This window comes from Loxodonta africana, chromosome 3, assembly GCF_030014295.1.
Source record: "Loxodonta africana isolate mLoxAfr1 chromosome 3, mLoxAfr1.hap2, whole genome shotgun sequence".
Lineage (NCBI taxonomy): Eukaryota > Metazoa > Chordata > Mammalia > Proboscidea > Elephantidae > Loxodonta > Loxodonta africana.
This window is the reverse complement of record NC_087344.1, coordinates 20,648,601-20,674,413: the sequence shown is the minus strand read 5'-3', so window position 1 is coordinate 20,674,413 and position 25,813 is coordinate 20,648,601. Positions and strand designations below refer to the sequence as shown.

Here is a 25,813-nt window from a genome sequence, read left to right as displayed (position 1 = left end):
CAGAGTCAGGTCCGACAACTTCTCGCTGCTTCTCCACTGTCTCTCCCTCCCCTTGTCACTCAGTCCGATTTCTTAACTTTGCCTTTGATATTCAGGGTTCCTAGCTTGTCATATATATAATTGAATCCCTTGTTTTTTTTGGGTCTTTGTTGCAAGAGGGGCCACTGGAGGCATCTGGCTACTCTGCCAACTTGGCCATGCCTACTATCTGAGCCCAGGTATATCTTATTATATTTTATCTATCATTGCATATATTTGAACTGAATGAAGATAAGAGGCAAATGGTAACATTACAATGCCAACTTGTCTCAAGTTGATTTTAATATATCAAATAACTATAGATTAAATTTCTTTACCTATAGAAATAGTAGTAAAATAAATTCATAAACACATGAAAATATTGAATTAAAAAAATAACAAGTTTCTAAGTGAATGTTCACTTAAAACACAATCTTCATCTGTTAAATTTTGGTTAAAATCTTACAAAATTTACTGAATATGGATAAACCACATACTAATGTTGTTCCTGTCACATTATAATTTCTCACAACTCTATTAAAAATCAAAAGCCATGATTTCAACCCACGGCCTCCCAATATAAAGAAAAATGTATGTTAAACTAATGTAAGGAAGTTGGAAAAGGTGGTTATAGAATTCTAAATAGGGAGTAACAGATCTAGATCTGCTTATGTTGATCAGGGGCAAAACTGATCATGGGATAGGCTAGAATATCCTTTTAAAATATACAAAAGATAGGCTAAGTTTCAGGAAACAGTCATTATTCTTAGAAGAAACACTCCTGAGTTTGCATTTGTACATTATATTAGCTATATTTATAAATATATTTTCATATTCACACATAAAAACTGTACTTAACCAAAACCAAACCAAACCCACTGCCATCGAGTCGATTCCGACTCATACACACCTAATATCGAATTTGGTTTTCCTGATACCTTTGATTAGATAGAGATGTCTTTTGTTGTACCTAAGAAGAAAAGATCGGAATCCAATTGGAAAATGATGATGGGTCCACGTATAATATGTATGTGACATGGAGGTGAGCACAGCAGGTGGAGTGAGGTGAACGGCATGAAGCTGGTCTCACAGGGAATCAACAATCCTGAACTCCACCTTCTAAAGTCTTGGTCTTCTAGGATTTTTACTGCCTTGCAATCAGAATGACAATAAATGTGTTGGGCTAATGAGGAGCTTTGGATATTGAGCCTCCAGGGATAGAGAGACTCCAAATAGGCTGCCTGGAACATCTCACTTTAGAGTTCTTCCCCTATAAGGACACATGACCCTCTTCCCAAAGATGACCCTTTTTGCCCAGGAGTCTAGTGCTTCACTCAGACTCTCTGTCCTTCCTGAGGACATATCTTCTGTCTTCTGCATCCAGAGCAGATGTCAGGCATCATTCCTCAGCCAGCCAGGTAACCTAAAGTCCCCTAGTTAATATTTGGAAAGTTAGTGTTTGAAAAGGACATCCAGGAGAATGATGCATGTGAAGAGATACATGCAGGAAATGACTGGAACCAAGTCTTCCATGGGAATCTTGCTTGTCTGTTTTTTTCTTGCCAGGTTTTCTTAGAACTTTGCACCAATATCAAAGAGTTCTCATTCTGCTAGTCTCTTGCTCTGTCTCTTCAACTGCAAGGATGACTTTCCTGTTGAGCAGAAGCCTAACTTTTGTCAAAGAAGATGACCATTACAAAATTCTCTGAGATTTATTTGCGATCTTGTGGTGGTAATGGCAGAGGAGGGTTTGTCAGCTCCATCTTATCTTCCTGGTTCTTAGTACATCTTTGTATTATCTCCATTGCCCTCTCTGATAGCTAGGGAAGGAGGTGGAGACCCAGATTGACTCATCAGGCTGCCTTCTAAGTCTATTTCTATTTACAATATTACTAAATATTTAAAATGATCATAAAAGCACAGATAGTGTAATAATAATATAACCATCCCTAACCCTTTCCAGAAGAAATTAATGTTGACATTCTGCTAGATTAGCTTCAAGTCTTTTTATTATTATTATTTTAAATAACCAAATAATATGCATACAGAATATACCACTTTTGTATCCCCTCCATTCCTCTTCTTCCTTCCCCAAGATAATGTTTGCCTCTGGTGATGCTGCTACTGCTGCTGTTGGTCCAGTGACCACACATTTGATTGTCTTGTCACCCAGTCATCCCATCAGATTCATCAACAATATGGAACCCAGGAACCAAACAAGTGTTTCAAAATTTCTTCTCCTGGGACTGACAGAAGATCCAGAACTGCAGCTTCTCCTCTTTAGCCTATTCCTGACCATGTACCTGGTCACTGTCCTTGGAAATCTGCTCATTGTCCTGACTGTCAGCTCTGACTCCCACCTGCACACTCCTATGTACTTCTTTGTCTCCAATCTGTCCATTACTGACATCTGTTTAAGTACAACTACCATCCCAAAGATGCTGGTGAATATCAAGACGCAGAATCAGAGCATCACTTATACAGGCTGCCTCAATCAGATTTTCTTTGTCCAGGCTTTTTGTGGTTTTGAAAATTTTCTTCTTGCAGCCATGGCCTGTGATCGCTATGTGGCCATTTGTCACCCACTGAGGTACACAGTCATCATGAACCCCTGCTTCTGCAGCCTGCTAGTTCTACTTTCTTTGTTCATCAGTATGGTGGATGCACTGCTCCACAGTCTGATGGTTTTGCAGCTGTCCTTTTGCACAGATCTTGAAATCCCTCAGTTCTTCTGTGAACTTGCTCAGGTCCTCAAGCTAGCCTGTTCCAGTGCCCTCATCAATAACATCCTGATATATTTTGTGGCTTGCATATTGGGTGGTGTTCCTCTCTCTGGGATCATATTCTCTTACACTCGAATTATCTCCTCTGTTTTAAGAATGCCATCAGCTGATGGAAAGCATAAAGCTTTTTCCACCTGTGGGTCTCACCTCTCCGTTGTTTCTTTATTTTATGGGACATCTGTTGGTGTATACCTCAGTTCTGCATTTGCACTCTCTCCCAAGGAGACTGCAGTAGCCTCAGTGATGTACATTGTGATCCCTCAAATGATGAATCCTGTTATCTACAGCCTAAGGAACGGGAACATAAAAGGAAGCTTGAGAAAACTCATTGGTAGGATGCCTTCTATTTAGTGATGTTTCATCTGTGCCAACTAATTATACTAAGACCTATCACTGATAAAATCTCCCTGCTGGTCAGCATCAGCATCAACAATACATAGTTTCATCATCTACAAAATGGCAATTATATTTCCTCAGTGGTTTTAGATGATTGTGAGATATTTGAACATCATCAGTGAAAAAGACTTTGGTGCTAATAATTAAAAGAATCTCAGGCACTAATATGCTCAAAAAATGAAAAGGGCTATCTTTCATTAGAAAGACTTCATAGATAGTGAATGTACAGGAATAGGACAGCAGGGCTTCATTAGTCCTACATGTGGTGGCTTCATCCCAGGACTAATTTCCCTCATGGTCTCTGGATTTTTGTAGCAGATGCAGATATAATACCACACATAATACTCAGAGAGAGAATTTACTGTCCTTCCTAGGCTTATTATTAATAGACTTTTTGATGCAGTCATCAGAAGATATGCCTCCTGTAGTAGGTCAGGTGGTTGCCCCCAAAATGGTATTTCCACATCCTCATTCTTGGATCCTGTGAATATTACTGACATGATAAAAGGGTTACTGTTACCTTAATTGGACCAAGGGTCTTGGCAGAGAGGGAGATTAAGCCTGGATTATCCTCATGGGCCTAACTGCAATCACACGTAATCTTATAACATAGACAGTGCAGAAGACACAGAGAAAAGTAGGAGGCAATGTGACCACAGAAGTAGAGGTTGCAGTGATATGGTCACAGGCCAAGGAACACCTGGAGCCACCAAGCTCTTTCTGGAACTGGAAGAGGCAATGAATGGATTCTCCACTAGACTCTTCTAAGTAGTATACCTCTGCTGACACCTTTGTTTCTGACTTCCAGCCTTCAGAACTGTGAGATAATAAATTTCTCTTTTTAAGCAATCAACTTTGTGGTAATTTTTTATGGCAGCCAAAGGAAACTAATATACTGTCCTATCACCAATGAGAATAGGGGCATATGCCCCTTCTTAATCTAATTCCTGATACTGGGGAAAACGATCATTATACAAGACTTAAGCTGACCGTTTGGAGTGCAATTCCATTGGGAAGTCAACCCAAACCACTACAAGCACTTAATACAGTGCCTCCCACATAGTAAGTACTCAGTAAAATTGAACTAGTATCATTGTGTTCCATTTCTTGCCAATATTCACAAGTTATGCAACCCTTTTGCTCTCACATATTTTTGCACTTGCTTCAGTAATTATATTTGCTTGCCTTTATTTTAACATCTATCACAGGCTTTTTCTAGTCTTAATTATATAGCCAAATGAATAATCCTTGGGTAGGCATGATAAAAGCTGGTAATATTTTTCTGGCACCTTATTTGGTTTGACTTCTCCTAACTGATTTATTGAAAAGAACCGATGAGAGTTTCACATTTCTCCTTAGTCATCTTGTCTTGCTGTGCTTCTTACTCTTCTCTGGCAGAGTCTACAGACTCCGTTTGTGTAAAATTAATTGAATCACTAGAGTTTTAGAGTATCGGCTACAATCTTAGACTTCTTGTCCAAAACGTTTTAACCTTTTGGTGATCCTATTATTTTCTGCTCTGAATTTTATTTTTTCTTGATATCCTGTGTTTTCATTAATGGAAGTATGCTGAGTCATGGAGTGTGTTTAAATTTTTGGTTGATAATATGGATTTTGACAAATATTATCTGGGACTACATGGTTATAATAATAAACTTGTTGCATTCTCAAGCCTGCTGATTGATGGGTGACTGTCTGTCCCAGTGAGTCTTGGTTGCTGAAAATACGGTGGGGCACCTTCCATTACATGGGGGAACTTCTGGTTTTCCAAAGATGACACTCAAAAAAAGTAATACAATTCCCACCCTCTCCCCAACAACAAAAAAAAAATTCAGGAAACCAGAAATATTCTTACAAGGCTTATCTAGGGGGTACAAAGGCCAAAAGACATAAAATTTTAATCCAATCACACTTCCTGGTTGCACTACCTTACTTGCAAGCCTCATACTCCAGGTAATTTGCTTCAACTAGGTTTCTTTCACCTTTTACCATTAGGCAAGACCCCACTGAAGGGCAGAAAATACTTGCAGTGAGAAAACCATACTCCCAAAGAACTCCAGAGGCATAAAAAGTAGTTGGGATATCGTATGTCCCTAGGCCAGCAAAAGGGTGATGTCTCTTTATGAGAGAAATAGTTTTTCTATGAACAAGATCTTTACTTTGAGGAGGACATGTTGAGTGTAAAATAGGATGGGAGAAAAGGTAAATTGACAAGATTAAGGAGATTACTTTTCCCACAACTACAAAAAAGCTAGACTAGAAGTCATAATCCTCTCTCTGGGTGTGGAGGCAAGAACAATGGGGGTCTCAGAGGAGAAACAAGGGAGTGCAGGAAAGTCTTCTGTTCATCAAAGTGGGTAGAAGGTTCAGGGGAGGGGTTATGTTTAGTAACATTCCTGGAGGACAGGCACCTAACGTATCTTCTAGTGCTGAGCTTCCTCCATTGATGTCCGCAGAACTCCTGCAGTGATGAGCTACCTGAGACCCTGTTCGTATGGCAGATTTCTGGACCTCACCCAAGAACTACTACCTTATACTCTCTGGGGAGACAGCTGAAGGATGATTGTTTTTAATAAGTTCTTTTTGGGATCCTGATGTGCTCTAGCATGACTTTCATATTACAAGACCATAGGAGAATGTATTTAGAATCTGGAATATGAAAGACCTTTCCTCAGTTTTACTTGTTAAAATATCATATACAAATTGTGTGTAAAATGTGTCTGTAGTTCTTAAAAAGTAGCAAAATAATGAAAAAATATATATCTGTCAGGGATTGAATTATATCCCCCCAAAAATGTGTGTATCAGTTGGACTGGGCCATGATTCCTGGTATTGTGTGATTTTCCTACATGTTGTAAATCCTGCCTCTATGATGTTAATGAGAGAGGGTGGGCAGCAGTTGTGTTAGTGAGACAGGACTCAACCTACAAGATTAGATTGTGTCTTGAGGCAATCTCTTGAGATATAAAAGAGAGATGCAAGCAGAGAGACAGGGGAACCTCATACCATCAAGAAAGCAGTGCCAGGAGCAGAGCATGTCCTTTGGACACAGGTTTCCTGTGCAGAGAAACTCCTAGCCTAAGGGAAGATTGACGAGAAGACCAACCCAGAGAGAAAAACTTCCCCTGGTGCTGACACCCCGAAATTGGACTTTGAGCCTACTTTACTGTGAAGAAATAAATTTCTCTTTGTTAAAGCCATCCACTTGTGGTATTTCTGTTATAGCAGCACTAGATGACTAAGACAATACTTATCACCAGATTAATAAATAAAGCATTATCGTCACCACAGCATGCACTTGAGCAGTCTCGCAATCATACCACACTCCTCACCTCCTGAACTCTGTATCATTTCTTTGATGTTCTTTTATTCGGTGAATCCTATGAAATTGCCAAGATTTGAGAGTATTTGTCCTACAAATACTGACATTTTCATAGGATATAACTGCACCTTTTTATCACCCCAGTATGTATCTAGTAAATAAATCTGACTCTTTTTGAACTTGTTAGAAATCTAGGCATTTTTTTTTTTAGCTGTAGTAAAATACTCATCACATAAATTACCACTGAAAACATTTAAAAAACTACAATTCAACAGCACTAAGTAAATTCAAATGTTGTGCAACAATCACCACTACCAGCTCCAGAACTTTTTCATCCCCTAAAAGGAAACCCCGTTATCTATTAATCAGCCACTCTCCAATCCTTTCTCTCCCCAACTCTGGCAACCACTTATCTTCTTTCTGTCTCTATAGCTTTCCCTCATCTGATATTACACACAAAATTTTATAATATGTGGATTTTTGTGTCTGGTAGCATAATTTCAAGGCTCTTTTATGTTATAGCATGCATCAGTACTTCATTCCTTTTTGTAGTTGAGTAATATACCATTGTATGGTTTTGTCACATTTTGTTTATCCATTCATCTGTTGATGGGCATTTGAGTTGTTTTTACTTTCTATATTTTGTGAATAATAAAGCTATAAATATTTCTGTATAAGTTTTTGTGTGGACATATGTTTTCATATCTCTTGGGTGTATACCTAGGGATGGGATTGCTGTGTCAAATGGTAACTTTATATTTTTCCATTTGGGAAACTGCCAGATTATTTTTCAAAATAGCTGCACCATTTTAAAATTCCACAAGCATTTTATGAGGTTTCCCATTTCTTTGCAACCTTACCAACACTTCTTATTTTCACTTATCATTATTTATTGTTATTATTATTTTCATAAGGCCTCTAGGTGGCACAAACAATTTGTTCATAGCTACTAACCAAAAGGTTGGCAGGTCAAATCCACTCAGTGGCACCACAGAAGAAAGACCTGTCAATCTGCTTCCATAAAGATTAGAGCCAAAAAAGCCCCTATAATGCCATTCTACCCTGTAACACATAAGGTCCTCATGAGTGCAAACTGAGAAATTATTATTCTTACTACTATTATTACTGCCATACAAGTGGGTGTGACGTGGTATCTCATTGTGATTTTGATTTTCATTTTCCTGATGACTAATGATGTTGACCATCATTTTAGGTGCTTGTTGGCCATTTGTATAACTTCTTGGGAAAATATTTGTTCAAGTTCTTTTCTCGTATTTTTATAGGGTTTATCTTTTTGCGGTTGAATTTTAAAAATTCATTACATACTCTTGATATTAAACTCTTATCAAATATATGATTTGTAAATATTTTTCCCATTTTATGGTTGCCTCTTCACTCTCTTGATAATGTAAGTGGATGGACAAACATATTTAATGTTGATGAATTCCAATATAACTACCTTTTTGTTTGTGACCTGTGCTTTTTGAAGAAACTATTTCTTAATCCAGGCTCATGAAAATTTGCCTCTATGTTTTCTTCAAAGAGGTTTTCAGTTTTAGGCCTTATATTTTTTGATCCACTTTGACTTCTCTTTTCTGTATGGTATGAGGCAAGGATTCACCTTTATTTTGATTTATTTATTTTGCATGTGGCTATCCAGTTGTCTTAATACCATTTATTGAAGAGATTTTTGTTTCCCCATTGAATGGGTCTGGTCCTAAATGCTTAATCTGCATGTACGAATTCTCCATGTTAGTTGTTTTTCCCGTCATTGTGTTTTTGAAATTCACACCTGTGATTGGGAGTAACACTATCTCTTTTATTTTCAATGCTTCATACTTTCACATTATGTAAAGTAACATCACAAAAGTTCTCCTTTTTTGATGTTGACAGAAATTTTGCTAGTTAGTTTTTTGCTTTTATGAATAAAGCTATTTCAATATTCTCGTACATGTCTCCTGGTGGAAATGAGCAAGAATGTTACACTTGAGGAGAAGTAGGTTATTGGACATAGGGGAACACCATTTTTATTTGGGTAACTTTAAAGAGTTTTCTCAAGCGGCTGAGCTAATTTACGCTCTCACCGGATGTGCCTTGCATCCACATAATCACCAACACATATTCTGTAGTCTAACAATCTGGTGGATGTAGACTATTATTCAACTGACAAACATTTCTCTTATTATGAAGGTGAGAGTCGTCTCACATGCTATGGGACATTACCTTTCCCCTTTTGGAATATCTGTTTATGATACTTCTACTGAATAGCTTTTTCTTATTAATTTATAAGATTTCTTTATTTAATTGGGATATTAATGCTTTTTCAGTTACATACCTTGCAAACTTCTTCTTTAGGTGTGTGGCTTGTTTTGCGTACCCTTTAGTGCTTTGGTGATGAACAGAAGTGTTTTCACTCTATTTCTCTCCAGCCTTTTCTCTTGTTCTGCTCAAGAATGTCCTGGAGGGTCAGTGGAGGCTCTCTTTTGGATTGTATCACAACTCACTTTCTCCCTCTGTCAGTCCTACTTTTTTCACTTTTCTTTCAAGATGTTAATCTCAGCAGCACAAACAAACCATTGGCATGCTAATTATGCTTCCCAAGAGAACACAACTTGATGCAATAGAAAAACATAGAAAGTTAGATGATGATAAGTGCCGTGGAAAATATAAATCAGGAAAGAGAGGAAGAAAATAAGGCGGCATTGCAATTTAGATAAGTGGGCCAGTAGAAACTTCACAGAGAAGCTGACTTGTGAGTAAAGACCTAAAGAAGAGTGGAAGTAAACACTGTTATATGGACAAAGGACCAACTATGCATTCCTGGAATTAAACCAAATTTGACAGAAAGCATTATCTTTTTTCAACTTTGCTGGATTTGATTTTTTGAAATTTTGTTAGTAATTTTGCAGTAATAATAGTTGTTGTCATTAGGTGCCATAGACTCAGTTCCAACTCACGGTGATCCCATGTATAACAGAACAAAACACTGCCTAATCCAGCACCATCCTCACAATCATTGCTGTGTTTGAGCCCACTGTTGCAGCCACTGTGTCAATTCATCTCGTTGAGGGTCTTCCTCTTTCTCTCTGACCCTCTACATTACCAAGTATGATGTCCTTCTCCAGGGACTGGTCCCTACTGATAACATTTCCAAAGTAGGTGAGAAGTCTTGCCATTCTTGCTTCTAAGGAGCATTCTGGCTGTACTTCCTCCCAGACAGATTTGATTGTTCTTCTGCAAGACCATGTTGTTGTTCCGTTAGGTGCCATTGAGTCGGTTCCGACTCACAGTAACCCTACGCACAACAGAACAAAACACTGCCCGGTCCTGTGCCATCCTCACAATTGCTGCTATGCTTGAACCCATTGTTGCAGCCACTGTGTCAATACATCTCATTGAGGGTCTTCTTTTTCACTAACCCTCTACTTTGCGAAGCATGATGTCCTTCTCCAGGGGGTGATCCCTCCTGACAACATGTGCTAAGTGTGTGAGATGTAGTCGCACCATCCCTGCTTCTAAGGGGTATTCTGTTTGTACTTCTTCCAAGACAAAGTCCATGGCATATTCAACATTCTTCACCACAACCATAATTCAAAGGCATCAACTCTTCTTCAGTCTTCCTTATTCATTGCCCAGCTTTTGCGTGTATATGAGGTGATTGAAAATACCATGGCTGTGTCAGGCCCACCTAAGTCCTCAAAGAGATATCTTTGGTTTTTAACAATTCAAGGAGGTTTTTGCAGCAGATTTGTCCAATGAAATATGTCCTTTGATTTCTTGACTGTTGCTTCCATGGACACTGATTGTAGACCCAAGTAAAATGAAATTCTTAACAACCAATTCTTTTCAGTACAGTGACTCTGTGTATTCCTTTCATCTTCTTTTGATGCTTCCTGTGTCATTCAATATTTTGTCCAAAGAATCCTTCAACTTGAGGCTTGAATTTTTTCTTCAGTTCTTTCAGCTTGAGAAATGTTAACCATGTTCTTCTCTTTTGGTTTTGTAACTCCTGGTCTTTGCGTATCTCATTATAATACTTAACTTTGTTTTCTCAATATTTTCTCAGTTTATCATGATGTTGCTTATTGGTCCAGTTGTGAGGATTTTTGTTTTCTTTATGTTGAGGTGTAATCCATACTAAGGTGATAGTCTTTGATCTTCATTAGTAAGTGTTTCACATCGGCTTCACTTTCAGCAAGGAAGGTTATGTCATTGGGATATCGTAGGTTGTTAATGAGCCTTCCACCAATCCTAATGTCAAATTCTTCTTCATATAGTACAGCTTCTTGGATTATTTGTTCAGTTTACAGATTGAATAAGTATGGTGAAAGAATTCAACCATGACACACATCTTTCCTGATTTTAAACCATGCAGTATCCCCTTGTTCTGTTCAAATGACTGCCTCTTGATCTATTTACAGGCTTCTCATGAACATAAGTGTTCTAGAATTCCCATTTGTTTCAGGTTGAGATCTATATAAGGAAAACCAGTGAAGCATATATATATATATGTATGTATACATATGTATATGTATGTATATATGTATATATACATGCATATATGTATATACATATATGTACATATATATATATATATTTAGAGAGAGAGAGAGGCTTATCTCAAGGAAATGGCTCACACGGTTGGAGAGGCTGGCAAGTCCCAAGTCTGTGGTCAGGATTTAGGCTAGAGGCTTATCCTGATTCACATTGCTGCAGGGGTTGACAAACCCAAGATTGGCAGGTAATCTTCTACTTCAAGTCCTAAAAACCTGAGGTCACATGATGAGGAGTCAGATGCAAGACCCAGAGTGAGAGCCTTGCTGGAACATCCATTTACATACTGGAGGCAAGCCACACTCCCAATGAAACTCCCTTTCCACATGTTGGCTGCTTATAGCAGATCTCATGATGGAGTTGATTACATCATTATGTAACTGCCAAACTACATCATAGCTGTGAACCCACTGAGAATCAAGGACCAGCCAAGTTGACACACAGCTTTAACCATCACATCATTCTTCACAATGCTATCCATAATTTGTTATGATCCACACAGTCAAATGCCTTTGCATAGTCAAGAAAACACAGGTAAACATTTTTTCTGGTATTCTCTGCTTTCAGCCAAGATCCATCCAGCATCACCAATGATACCCTCTGTGCCTAGTCCTCTTCTGAATCAGGCTTGAATTTTTGGCAGTTCCCACATAATGTACTGCTACACCTGCTTTTGAATGATCTTCAACAAAATTTTACTTGCGTGCATTATTAACGATATTGTTTGAGAATGTCTGCATTCTGTTGTATCATCCTTCTTTGGAATGGATACAAATATGGACCTCTTCCAGTTAATTGGCCAAGTAGCTGTCTTCCAAATTTCTTGGCATAGATGAGTGAGTGCTTCCAGCATTGAATCCATTTGTTGAAACATCTCAATTGGTATTCCATCAATACCTGCGGCCTTTTTTTTTTTCAACAATGCCTCCAGCATAGCTTGGACTTCTTTCTTTGGTACGATGCTACCTCCTGAAATGGCTGAATACCAACCAATTCTTTTTGATGTAGTGACTCTGTGTATTCCTTCTATCTTCTTTTGGTGGTTCCTGCATCATTCAATATTTTGTCCACAGAATCCTTCAATATGGGAACTCGAGGCTTGAATTTTTCCTTCAGTTCTTTCAGCTTGAGAAACGTTAACCGTGTTTTTTCCTTCTGGTTTTCAAACTCCAGGTCTTTGCACATGTCAATATAACACTTAACTTTGTCCTCTCGAGCTGCCCTTTGAAAGCTTCTGTTCAGCTCTTTTACTTCAGCTTTTGCTTTAGCTACTTGACATTCAAGAGCAAGTTTCAGAGTCTGTTCTGAGATCCATTGTGTTCTTTTCTTTCTTTCCTACCTTTTTAATGACCTTTTGCTTTCTTCCTCCAACATGTCCTTGATGTCATTTCACAAATTTTCTGGTCTTCAGTCATTAGAGTTCAATGCATGAAATCTATCTCAAGATGGTCTCTAAATTCAGGTGGGACATAAACAAGGATGGACTTTGGCTCTCATGGACTTATTTTAATTTTCTTCAACTTTAGTTTTAACCTGCAAATGAGCAGTTGATGGTCTATCCTGCACTCTGCCCCTGGCCTTTTTCTAACTGATGATATTGAGCTTCTCCATCATCTCTTTCCACAGATGTAGTCAATTTGATTTTTATGCATTCCATCTGGTGTGGTCAATATGTTTATGTTGTTATTGTTAGGTGCTGTCGAGTCAGTTCCAACTCATAGTGACCCTATACACAGTAGAACGAAACACTGCCTGGTCCTGCACCATCCTCACAGTCGTTGTTAGGCTTGAAAACATTGTTGCAGCCACTGTGTCAAACCATCTGTTGAGAGTCTTCCTCTTTTTTGCTGACCCTCTACTTTACCAAGCATGATGTCTTTCTCCAGGGACTGATCCCTCCTGACATGTCCAAAGTATGTGAGATGCAGTCTCGTCATTCTCGCTTCTAAGGAACACTCTGGTTGTACTTCTTTCAAGGCAGATTTGTTTATTCTTTTGGCAGTCCACAGTATATTCAATATTCTCCACCAACACCACAATTCAAAGGCATCAATTCTTCTTCTGTCATCCTTATTCATTGTCCAGCTTTTGCATGCATATGATGCGATTGAAAAAACCATGGCTTGGGGCAGGAGCACATTAGTCTTTAAGGTGACATCTTTTTATAGTTCCCGTTCATGCTGTTGAAAAAGGTACTTGCAATGAAGAAGTCGTTGGCCTTGAAAAATTCTGTCATGTGGTCTCTGATGCTGTTTCCATCATCAAGTTCATATTTTCCAACTACCGATCCTTCTTCTTTGTTTCCAACTTTCACGTTCCGATCACCAGTAATTATGAATGCATTGTGATTGCATGTTTGGTAGATTAAGACTGCAAAGGTTGGTAGAAATCATCATTTTTTTTTTAAATCTTTGTCATTGGTGGTTCGTGTATAAATTTGAATAATAGTTGTATTAACTGGCATTCCTTCGAGGTATATGGATATTATGCCATCACTGACACTGTTGTACTTCAGGATAGATGTTGAAATGTTCTTTTTCCCAATGAATATGACACCATTCTCTTCAATTTGTCAGTTCCGTCATAGTAGACCATATGCCTGTCCTATTCAAAATGGAGTAAGAGTACTTGGAATTTTCTTTTCTTGTGATAACTATGTCTGCTTTTGATATCAATGTTACTTTGGCATTATGAAAAGAAATAGATAATATTCCTTCCCTTAAGTTTTCTGAAATTGTTCCTTCCTTTAAGTTTGTCTATACTCATGCTCACCAACTCTCTCTTCTCATTTCCATCTGAGGTTAGCCCAATCAGGCTCTTGCCCTGCATGCAACAGAAACTGCTCCTGAGGTGTTACCAAAGTCCTCTACCATGTTATGTACAGACTTCAATTCTCCATCTGTAGTCACCTCGCCTGTCAGCAACATTGACTAAGTTTAGTCCTCATTGGAATAGTTTCTTCTCCTGGTATAATAGGCTGGATAATTGCCCCAAAGACAAATGGCCCTAATAGGTGGGACCTGTAAATATTGTCTTATTAGGGAAAAGGTTCTTTGCAGATGTGATTAAGTTACGATCTTATCCTGGATTATCTTGAAGAGCTCTAAATGCAATCATGTATGTCTTCATAAGAGACATGCAGAGAGTGATTTGACATATTCAGAAGAGAAGGTAATGTGATGACAGAGGCAGGGATTGGTATGATGAGACTACGAATATAGGGAAGCCTGAAACCAACAGAAGCTCAAGGAGACAACAAACAGACATGACTGTAGAGTCTCTGGAGGGAGCAATGCTCTGCAAACACCTTGATTTTGGCACAGTAAAAGTAATTTCAGACTTCTAGCCTCTAATGTCATTGTGGAATGACATTAAGGACATCATACATAAAGAAAGCAAGAGGTCATTAAAAAGACAGGAAACAAAGACCAAAATGATTGTCAGAAGAGACTCTGAAACTTGCTCTTGAATGTCAAGTAGCTAAAGCAAAAGAAAAAAATAATGAAGTAAAAGAGCTGAACAGGAGATTTCAAAGGGCAGTTCGAGAAGACAAAGTGAAGTATTATAATGACAAGTGCAAAGACCTGAAAATGGAACAACAAAAGGAAAGAGCATGTTCTGCATTTCTCAAGCTGAAAGAGCTGAAGGAAAACCCAAGCCTCAAGTTGCAATACTGAAGAGTTGTATGGGGGAAATGTGGGAAAACCTGGTGGCATAACGGTTAAGTGCTACAGCTGCTAACTAAAATGTTGGCAGTTAGAATCCACCAGGTATTCCTTGGAAACTCTATGGGGCAGTTCTGCTCTGTCCTATAGGGTTGCTATGAGTCAGAATCAATTCAGTGGGGATGGGTTTGTTTTTTTATTTTTATGAGTAAAATGTTAAATGACTCAGGAAGCATCAAAAGAAGATGGAAGGAATACACAGTCACTATTTTTTTTATATATACCAAAAAAGAATTGGTCTACTTTCAACCATTTCAGGAGCTACCATTTGAGCAGGAATCAATGGTACTGAAGGAAGAAGTCCAAGAGGTACTGAAGGCATTGGTGAAAAACAAGGCTTCAAGAACTGATGGAATGCCAATTTAGATGTTTCAACAAACAGATTCAGCCTGGAAGTACTCAGTCGTCTATGTCAAGAAATTTGGAAGACAACTACCTGGCCAACTGACTGGAAGAGATCTGTATTTATGCCTATTCCCAAGAAAGGTGATCCAACCGAATGCAGAAATTATTGAACAATATCGTTAATATCACATGCAAGCAAAATTTTGCTGAAGATCATTCAAAAGTAGCTGCAGCAGTGTATCGACAGAGAACTGACAGAAATTCAAACCTGATTCAGGAGAGGATGTGGAACCAATGATATCATTGCTGATGTCATATGGATCCTGGCTGAAAGCAGAGAATACCAGAAGGATGTTTACCTGTGTTTTATTGACCATGCAAAGGCATTCGATTGTGTGGAACATAACAAATTATGGATAACATTGCAAAGAATGGGAATTCCAGAACACTTAATTGTGCTCATCGGGGACCTGTACATAGATCAAGAGGCAGTCAGTCAAACAGAACAAGGGAATACTGCATAGTGTAAAGTCAGGAAAATGTGTCAGGGTTGTTTCCTTTCACCATAGCTATTCAATCTGTATGCTGAAAAAATAATCCTAAAAGCTGGACTATATGAAGAAGAATGGGGCACAGGATCAGAGGAAGACTCATGTACAACCTGTGTTACGCAGATGACACAACCTTGCTTACTAAAAGTGAAGAGGACTTGAAGCACTTACTCAAGAAGATCAAAGACCACAGCTTTCAGTATGAACTACACCTCAACATAAAGAAAGCAAAAATCCTCACAACTGGACAAATAAGCAACATCATGATAAACAGGGAAAAGGTTGATTTTGTCAAAGATTTCATTTTACTCACATTTACAATCAACACCCACAGAGGCAGCAGTCAGGAAATCAAAAGACGTGTTGCATTGGGCAAATCTGCTGCAAAAGACCTCTTTAAAGTGTTGAAAAGCAAAGATGTCACCTTGAAGACTAAGGTGTACCTGACCTAAACCATGGTGTTTTCAGTTGCCTCCTATGCATGTGAGAGCTGGATGATGATTGAGGAAGACCAAAGAAGAATTGACGCCTTTGAATGGTGGCGTTGGAGAAGAACATTGAATATATGGTGAACTGCCAAAAGAATGAACAAATCTGTCTTGGAAGAAGTACAAATAGAGTGCTCCTTAGAAGCAAGGGTGGTGAGACTACATCTCCCATACTTTGGACATGTTGTCAGAAGGGATCAGTCCCTGGAGAAGGACATAATGCTTGGTAAAATAGAAGTTCAGTAAAAAAGAGGAAGGCCCTCAGTGAGATGAATTGACACAGTGGCTGCAACAATGGGCTGAAGCATAGCAATGATTGTGAGCATGGCGTAGGCCTGGGCGGTGTTTTGTTCTGTTGGACATAGGGTGGCTATGAGTCGGTATGGACTGGATGACACCCAACAACAACAACATGGTTGGTGATGTGAAAAAAAAATGTGTATTGAAGCTACTACTATGAATTTGAGAAAGGTTAGTAGCAAATTCTAAAAAAAGAATAAAACTTTTGTGACATGCTAAGCCCATATTGATTACAGAGAATACATTACAAAGAGCTGAATACAATATGCAGAAACAGGATCAACCTTTAGTGAACCATATTTAGGACCGGCTCTTACAGCTGGCATTTTTTAGGATTGAAGTTGATAAAGTTGAACTGATAAATATTATCACTTGTATTTGTACAGATATGCATACCTATATAATAAACTGTATTTTTGAGCCTAAACATGATGTCAGTCTCCCTGATATTTTTGTTGGAAGAGGGATGCCTTTGAATATACTGTAAAAAAAGAAGGCTAGAGACTAATTACAGAAATGCTCTGTGTCCCTGTGTGCATGGTACTTGCAATGGATGTGAACAGAAAGACTTGGAGGAAAAAGGATGCCATATCCCTGGTGCAGGAATCAGCCAATGCTAGGTTTTTCTTTCTCTGAGCCTTGCTCCTTAAGGATTTTCACTAGCGTGGGATCAGAATGACAACAAAAGAATCTGACTAATGAGGAGCTTTGGACATTGCTCCCTCAATGGCTACAGAGATTACAAACTGTCTATGACACACAACAGCCTTGCCCAGGTCAGTAAGCAGCACACCTGAGAAAAACAGATCATTATTTTTGCACAAAAGCCGGGTCTTTCTATCTTTCTGTGCTCCCTGAGCATGGCACTTTCATTTTTATCCTTCAGTCTCCAGAGGGGAACTTAATATCACTCTTTAGTGTTGGCACCGAAGTAATCTGAAGTTCCCTAGTTTATGCTTTGCAAATAGGGAGAGATCTTTGTCTACCAGTCCATCTGGGGGCAGCTGTGAGGTAGGTACTTGCAGAAGATGAGCAGAATGGAGTCATTTGTGAGGCGTTTGCCTAATTGTCCATCCTCTTCACATGTTTCCTTTTACCTTTGCACCAATACTTGAACAGATCTTATTCTGCTAATGTCCTACTCTGACCCTAAAATTCCAGGAACTTTTCCCATCTCAACACATACTTGACCTTGCTCAATTTTGTTGAATGTTCTAGATTTTTCCAAAATTTTATTTAGTATTGTTTTGAGAGAACAGGGGTGTATGGTAATCTTCTCCTTACTTTTTTATATATGATTTTTAACATTCCTTTGTACGGAAGATCATTTGGCTTCACCCTGTTACCTGGTTATGAGAACTCTGTGGGAAGAGGTGGAAACCAGGCAGAACCCACAGGCTAAATCAGCCATATATCTGTTTCCGTTTATTAATCAATGAAGTATTTTAACCGGGGCAACAGCACAGAAGAACAGGAGAAATACCCACGTATTTATGTTTCCAGAATTTAAAAATGCTGAAATTTTGCCATAATGAGTATCTTCTTAAATTAACAAAATAGTAAGAAAAAAGAGGACATAGTCTTTTTATTTCTGTTCAACCCCTTCCTTTGCTTCCCAGAGGCAACTATAGTCTTAAATTTGATGACTTCCTAGGCAGTAGGATATTCAATAATTTAAACTTGAGGAACTGGTTAGTGGAGTCGAGAGGAGGACTGAGAGAAAAAAAGTAAAAGAGGAAGGGAAGAAAGAAGTGGAGGAAAAACAGAAACAGAGAGCATAGAGAAAGATTTGTAATTTTCATTTTGTTTCACAATATAGATATGAGACTTGCTCTAAAATGAGGTACTTCGTACATCTATTATGTGTCTCATCATGTTTATTTTTTTCATCAGACTCATCAGCAACATGGAATTAGAAAACCAAACATGTGAAAACCAAGAAGGATTCCTCCCCCTCTCCTCTCAGAGAATCCAGAACTACAGCCCCTCTTCTTTAGGCTGTTTCCATCCATGTACCCATTCATGTACCTGGTCTCAGGAATCTGGTCTTCATCCTGGACGTCAAGTTGAATCCCCCCTCTGCTCTGTAGTAGCTGTCTGACCTTTGACAACTTGCTTCCAAGCTCAGTATCCTCATCTATAAAGTTGGCATAAATATATTAGATACCTCAACTTTTACCAATGACACAAACAGGGTCAAACATTAAAAACAATTATCACTCCTAACAAAGGTTTCAGAGATAGAGTAGGTTCAGGCACAGAACTACAGTGTTGCATTTTCACTCTTCATATGTTCATTTCTTCCTAAGGTTGTTCTCTTTATGGTCACCAAAGGCACATAGGTCATTTCAGAAATAATAATAGAAACAGAAAACTGACTGCTTCTATTTGGTCTCTTTGTAATGGAGAGATAATTTTCCCAAGGAATCGTTTAGAAGATAGCCTACACTATCAGCCTGGTATGGGATATATGTCCCTTTCAACACTAATTACCAGCAAGAGAAATTTCATTAACATGGGAGGCTTACACTAAGCACCGTATTGGCAAAGTCTGATGTAGAGTCAAGCACCATAGTAACTGCACGTGCTCACTATAATGCCACTACCTGTCTGTCAGTGTGTTGTACGGTGGTGGCTTGCATGTTGCTACAATGCTGGAAGCTATGCCACAAGTATTTCAAACATCAGCAGGTCACCCATAGTGGGCAGGCTTCAGTGAAACTTCCAGAGTAAGACAGACAAGGAAGAAAGGCCTGATAATCTACTTCTAAAAATCAGCCAGTGAAAACCCAATGGAGAACAAAATATTGTCTGAGTTTTCAACTCACTTACTTTGGATGCATCATCAGAAGGGATTAATCACTAGAAGGACTTCATGTCTGAAAAAGTTGAGGGACAGCAAAGGCCTGGGAAACCTTCAAGGAGATGGATTAACAATGGCCACTACAATGGTCTCAAATATAACCACCATGAAGATGCCACAGGATTGGAATGCGTTTCATTTGGTTATACATGAGATCCCAAATAGTGAGTGCTGACTCAATAGAAATTAACGACAATAAATATAATGCTTGCCGCCTAATAAGTACTCAAATAAAGTACTCAATGAATGTGAGCCAGCACAACTTTCTTCCAGGTCTGGCATCCTCATTCTGGTCCTTTCTTTCCTGCTGCTTTCACATATTTTTAAGCACTTGCTTCAGCACTTTTTTTTTTTTTTTTTTAGAGTGCCTTTAACTGTTAGCGCCATTTGAGAATGACTCACTAGAAGAGAACCTCTGCACCCAAGGGCCCACCTCCTCACAGTGTTGCATCCAATGCATGATCTACACACCTTTTAAAGGCCTGATTCTCTTACCCCAACTGGCATAACCCTGAAGGGCCATTCCAGCTCCAGAGCTCCCTGCTGATCTCAAGACTTCATCACAACTCAGTTTCTTCCTCTGCCCAATCCTTCCTCCTTCCCTTTCCTTTCACAGGTGCTGGTCCAAGGAGCACTCCCTAACAAACCTTTGACATCCTAATCTCTGCTTAAGTGGAGTAGACAGGAAGCCATGAAACCCAACCTGATGCAATAAGAACAGCATGACTTAGGTGCTGATAAGTGCTATGGAGATCACACATGAGGAGAGAGCGTAAGAAAACGTGAAGGTGCTGTGATTTAGATAGAGGGCCAGAGGATGCCTCACTGAGAAATTGACTTTCAAGAAAAGGAAGAGTGAGAGTGAACACTGTGGTTGTATGGAGAAAGAACCAACCTTGCATTCCAGGAATTAAACTAAATTCAGCAGAAGTATTTTTTTATTATTTTTTCCACTTTTTGCTAGATTTGATTTTTTGAAATTCCATTAGCATTTTGCCGATCACCAATTCTGTCCTCCCATTTCTATCTGAGTTCAGTTCAATCAGACCCTTGACCCTGCATGCAATAGAAAGGGCTCCTGAGAGTCATCAAGATTCTCTATCTTGTTAAATCCTGGCTTCAGTTCTGCATCTCTCACTTACTTTGCTTGTCACCAACCTTGATTTAGCTTAGTACTTACTGGAATACTTTCTTAACTTGGTGTAATACATTACATAACAGCCCCAAAGATATCAGGTCCTAATCTGTGGAACTTGCAAATTTTACTGTATTGGGGAAAAGGTTCTTTGCAGATGGGATAAAGGGTTATCTGAGTAGGCCCTAAATGCAATCAGAAATATCTTTATAAGAGAGATTAGAGAGAGATTTGACTCAGACAGAAGGAAAGGTAATATGCCCATTGAGGCAAGGATGGTGTGATGAGGCCAGAAGCCAAAGAAAAGCTGAAGCCACCAGAAGCTCAAAGAGGCAACAGATTTGCCTAGTGAGTCTCTAGAGGAGCACTACTCTGCATACACCTTCATTTCGGAACAGTGAAACTGATCGCAGACTTCTGTCCTCCAGAAGTGTGAGAGAATTTATTTCTGTTGTATTATGCCATCACGTTTGTGCTCATCTTTACAGAAGTCACAAGAAACTAATACACCTGGCTTTCAGCAAGTTACATTATCTTGGTTTTGCTCCTGCTTCCCTGGCTACTAGTCCTCAGTTTCCTTGGATGTGTCTTTCTCATGTTCCCAACCTCACACACTGGAGTGTCTGAAAGTTCAGTCCTAACTCTCTTTTCTTTAACTACGTTGACTCCTTGGCAGTAACATCCAGACTCAAGGCTTTAAAAGTTATCTAACTCTAATAACTCCCAAATTTATGTCTCCAGAGAGGATCAGTTCCCTAAATTCCAGACTTATATATAACGTTCCCGTATATAACATTCTAGACTTATACACACCTGCCCGCTTGGCCTCTCCAACAGACATCTTAAACTCAACTTACCCAAAACTACAACCCTGATATTAAACTCCTAGATATGCATTTCCCACAGTCTTTCCTATCACAGTGAATAATAACACATTTTTTTCAGGTGCTGAGCAGTTCTCTCCAACTGAGCTTCATCTTTTATTCCTCTCTCTTTCTTGCTCTCTGTGCCCAATTTTTCAGAAAACCCTGTTGCCTATACCACCAAAAGACATCCATAATACCACCAAATCTTAACACCTCTACAGTTACCACCATGGTGTAAGCCACCATCATTTAGGGTTACTACAAAAGCACTACGCATGGCCATCCTGCATTTGCCCTTTCCATCAGGATGCTCTTTGTATAATTTGCCTAACACTACCCCTTTGATTTTATCTTTTTCTTCTCCTCATCGCACACCAAGTACAATCAGAGAAAAAAAAATCAAGATTCAGAACTTGCCTGAATGTTCTGAATCTTGACTTCTTTTCTCTGATTATACTTGTTGTTGGTTCTTATTTTTGCATTGCTATTCTTTCCGGCTATGTAAATCACAAATTTCATATTCTCTTCAATTTTAAAGTTTTTTTTTTCTCCCTTTTCACCGATGTGGTCACTCTTTCTGTCTAACAGGTTCAGGGTAGCTCTCACTAATCACCAACACTCAACCCATGAGCTCCATTTCCTACCTCTTCCTGTTGGTAATAGTGAGAAAATCACAAATCCAGCCACAAAGACAGTAGGGAGCTTGGCTCAATTTCTTCCTGAAGGCTTTTAAGAAACTTTTAGTTGATCAAAATCCGCAGTCATGGGCCAAGCAACGTCCACAATTTTTGTGTTCACTCACACTTCTCAAATCAAGTAACACCACCTCTGACCTTGGCTTCAAATATCTAATCCTTTCTAGAGCATTTAGCCCTTATCACCTGGAAAGAGCAATCTTCCACCTAAAATTCCTTGCTAAGGCCATAAATTTGGAGGTGCAGCCTACTTATCATTTTGTGTTTGAGTTCTGATTATGGTACCTAAAAGTTAATCTTGTTTTTTTGGTTATCATTTTTGTATTATTTTTCTTCCTGCCTATTAAAATAATGACTGGCAGATTCTATTTGAGTGGGAAGATTCCAGTAGAAGTTTACATTTGTATTATGCCATATGCTTGAAATAAATGAGGTTAAGACGGTGAAGAGTGACACGATAATGCCATCTTGTCTCAAATTGTTTCTCAAATAACATATTGAGAATGCTGTAGATTAGCAAGCAAAATTTATATGGAAACAATTAACATGTAGTAAAATAAATTGATAAATTCATGAGTATACTGAATTCATTAAAGACGAAGGTTTTTAAGTGAATATTCACATGGAATACCATCTTCATCTATTAAATAATGGTTTTCATCTAACTAAATCTACTGAGAATATGGATAAACCTGCATACTAGTGCCTAGCCAGTGAAAATGTGATTTCTCACAACTCCATTAAAAATCAAGAGCCAAAATATCAACCCACATTCCACGAATATTAAGAAAAATGTGCATAAATATTTTTGGGACACAACTGGAAAAGTTGATTATGAAACACTAGAAAAGGAGTAATAGGACTATCTATACTAATCACAGTCAGAATTCACCAGACAGAATGACTTACAATATGCTCTATGAACATATACAGAATAAAGAGTAAGGATCAGGGAATATTCAATGACACTTAGAAAGAAACAAGACTATGTATTTGCATTTTAAAATAACTTACCTATATTTCTAAATATATTATTTGTACCCTCATACATAAATTATATTGTAACACCTAAAATTGGAATCAGGCTTTTTAACATCACTACTAAGGTGGATATGCTTTCAATTGTACCTAAAAAAGGTTGTGATGCAATTAGAGAAGGATGGTGTATCCATATGTAAAAAGTATGTGATGTGGAACTAAAAGAAACAGGTAGAGAGAGAGAAATGGCATACAGCTGGTCTCCCAGAGGCTGGGATTCAGCCACATTTAATTCTACCTTCTATTTTCTTGGTCTTTAAAGATTTGCTGTGTCCTGGGATCAGAATGACAAGAAAAGTGTTTAGTTAATGAGGAGCTTTGGATATTGAGCCCACAGGGACATAGAGACCTCAAATAGTCTACCTGTGGCCACCTCATTCAACAGTCCCCTTCCAGTAAGGAAGCAGCACACCCGAGACTCTAGCCACAGATGATTCTCTTGCCCAGGAGCCTGGTGCCTCACTTGGTCCCTCTGCCTTTCCGAAGGATAGATCTCTCATCTACATCATCCAACATCCAGGGCTGATGTCAATCATCATTCCTCAATGATGCCAGCCAGGTAACATAAATCCCTTAGTTAATATTTAGAAGTGAGGACAAATATTTTAATAGAGGAATATATAGAGGAATGATGCCTGTGAAAATAGTGTGTGCATGAAATGATTGGAATCAAGACATCTCAACTCCTGTCTAACTGTCTTCCATCTTCCTGACAACGTGTTTCCTTGTATCTTTGCACCAATAGCAAGGAGCTGTCATTCTGCTACTGTCCTCCTGACCATTTTCCTCCTGAAAAGAAATCTGCCCCTTCTCAATCATGATGACTATTTTAAAATTCTCTGATATTTACTAGCATTCTTGTGGTGGCAAAAGTAGATTTATCAGCTTAACCTTATCTTCCCATTCCTAGTTGTTAGCACACATTTTTCTTACAGGTTTCCCCCACTATCTGAAAATAGAGTGTTCCTACAAAAGCTTTCATCAGTTGAAATGGCCTTAAGTGAAGAAGCCATTAACACTAATTTATATGGGAAAAAATTTTGAGCATTCTCAGACCCCAAAATAACACACCAAATCATACAAAATAACACATATAACCTAAAATAAAACTAACATACAGTGTTCACAGACGCAGTTCAAAGGTATGACAACTGCTGAGTGTAGTTTTCAGGAAAGGGGCTTGGGGATGGACTCTCATCGCTAGCAGGTGTGCAATACCTCTTTACAGAATTGTTGAAAAAAAAACACTGAAGGTGAGTTTTGTTTTTGATCTCTATTTTTTTAAGCAAAAATACTCTTTGAACTTCTTTCAGTTAGTGAAGAAGACAGGTACTGATGTGAATCTTTCGAAAAGTAAAGTAGCATAACATGAACTTTCAAAAAGGAGGGAATACTTGTATTTCTGTTGCCCAGTTCTAATTTTGAAAGACAGCAATTGTGTCTGAGACAGTCTTATCAGGCTGCCTCCGGAATGTTTCTCTTTCCACAATTACCAAATATTTAAAATGCTAATAAGAGCACAAAGAATGTAATAAAAAAATGACCACCTCCTCACTCCTTTCCAAAATAATAAATAAATGTTGATACCCTGCTATATCAGCTTCTCCACTTTTTTTAAATAACCGAACAATATACATGCAGAAGGCAACACCTTTATATTCCCGCCCATTCCTCTTGTTTCCATCCTAAGATGCTGCTTCCTGACATTTGATTGTCAGTCGCCTCAATCTTTTCCACCAGATTCATCAACAATATGGAACCGAGAAACCAAACAGATGTTTCAGAATTCCTTCTCCTGGCACTGACAGAGGATCAGGAACTGCAACCTCTCCTTTTTAGCCTGTTTCTGTCCATATATTTGGTCACTGTCCTGGGAAACTTGCTCATCATCCTGGCCGTCAGCTCTGACCCCCACCTCCACACCCCCATGTACTTCTTTCTTTCCAATCTCTCATTTACTGACATCTGTTTCAGCACCACCACGCTCCCAAAGATGCTGGTGAACCTCCAAGCAAAAAATCAGAGCATCACTTATGCAGGATGCCTCACCCAGGTCTGCTTTGTCATGATTTTTAGTAGTTTGGAAAATTTTTTCCTTGGAGTAATGGCCTATGACCGCTATGTGGCCATTTGTCACCCACTGAGGTACATGGTCATCATGGATGCCCACTTCTGTGGCCTGCTGATTCTAGTCTCCTTGCTCGTTAGCATTGTGAATGCCCTGCTCCACAGTCTGATGTTGTTGAGTCTGTCCTTCTGCACAGATCTGGAAATGCTTTACTTATTTTGTGAAGTTTTTCAGGTCATCAAAGTTGCCTGTTCTGAAACTCTCACCAATAACATCATCTTATATTTTACAGCTAGCATACTGGGTGTTCTTCCTTTCTCTGAAATCATTTTCTCTTACACTCAAATTGTCTCTTCCATTTTGAGAATGCCATCAACAGGTGGAAAGTATAAAGCTTTTTCTACCTGTGGGTCTCACCTCTCAGTTGTGTTCTTATTCTATGGGACAGCTTTTGGTTCGTAGATAAGTACGACATTTACACACTCTTCCAAGAAAACTGCAGTAGCTTCAATGCTGTACGCTATGGTAACTCCCATGATGAACCCCTTCATCTACAGCCTGAGAAACAGGGACATGAAGGCAGCCTTGAGGAGTGTTATCAGGGGCACAACTGCTTTTCAGTGATTATATTATGAGCTTTGGTTTGGGATTTCTAAATTTCATCAA

General features: G+C 38.8%; 2 protein-coding genes across 2 annotated transcripts; both read left to right on the top strand.

Annotated features, from left to right (window-relative positions):
• Nucleotides 1-2,025: 2,025 nt before the first annotated feature.
• On the top strand, nucleotides 2,026-3,229 carry LOC135230880 (olfactory receptor 7G2-like). The gene has a single exon (XM_064283118.1). It carries the CDS (start codon nucleotides 2,118-2,120, stop codon nucleotides 3,150-3,152), a length of 1,035 nt encoding a protein of 344 aa, XP_064139188.1. The 5' UTR covers nucleotides 2,026-2,117; the 3' UTR covers nucleotides 3,153-3,229.
• A 21,603-nt stretch (nucleotides 3,230-24,832) lies between these two features.
• LOC100669351 (olfactory receptor 7G2-like) lies at nucleotides 24,833-25,609 on the top strand. Its single transcript, XM_064279883.1, has one exon. It carries the CDS (start codon nucleotides 24,833-24,835, stop codon nucleotides 25,607-25,609), a length of 777 nt encoding a protein of 258 aa, XP_064135953.1.
• Nucleotides 25,610-25,813: the final 204 nt, after the last annotated feature.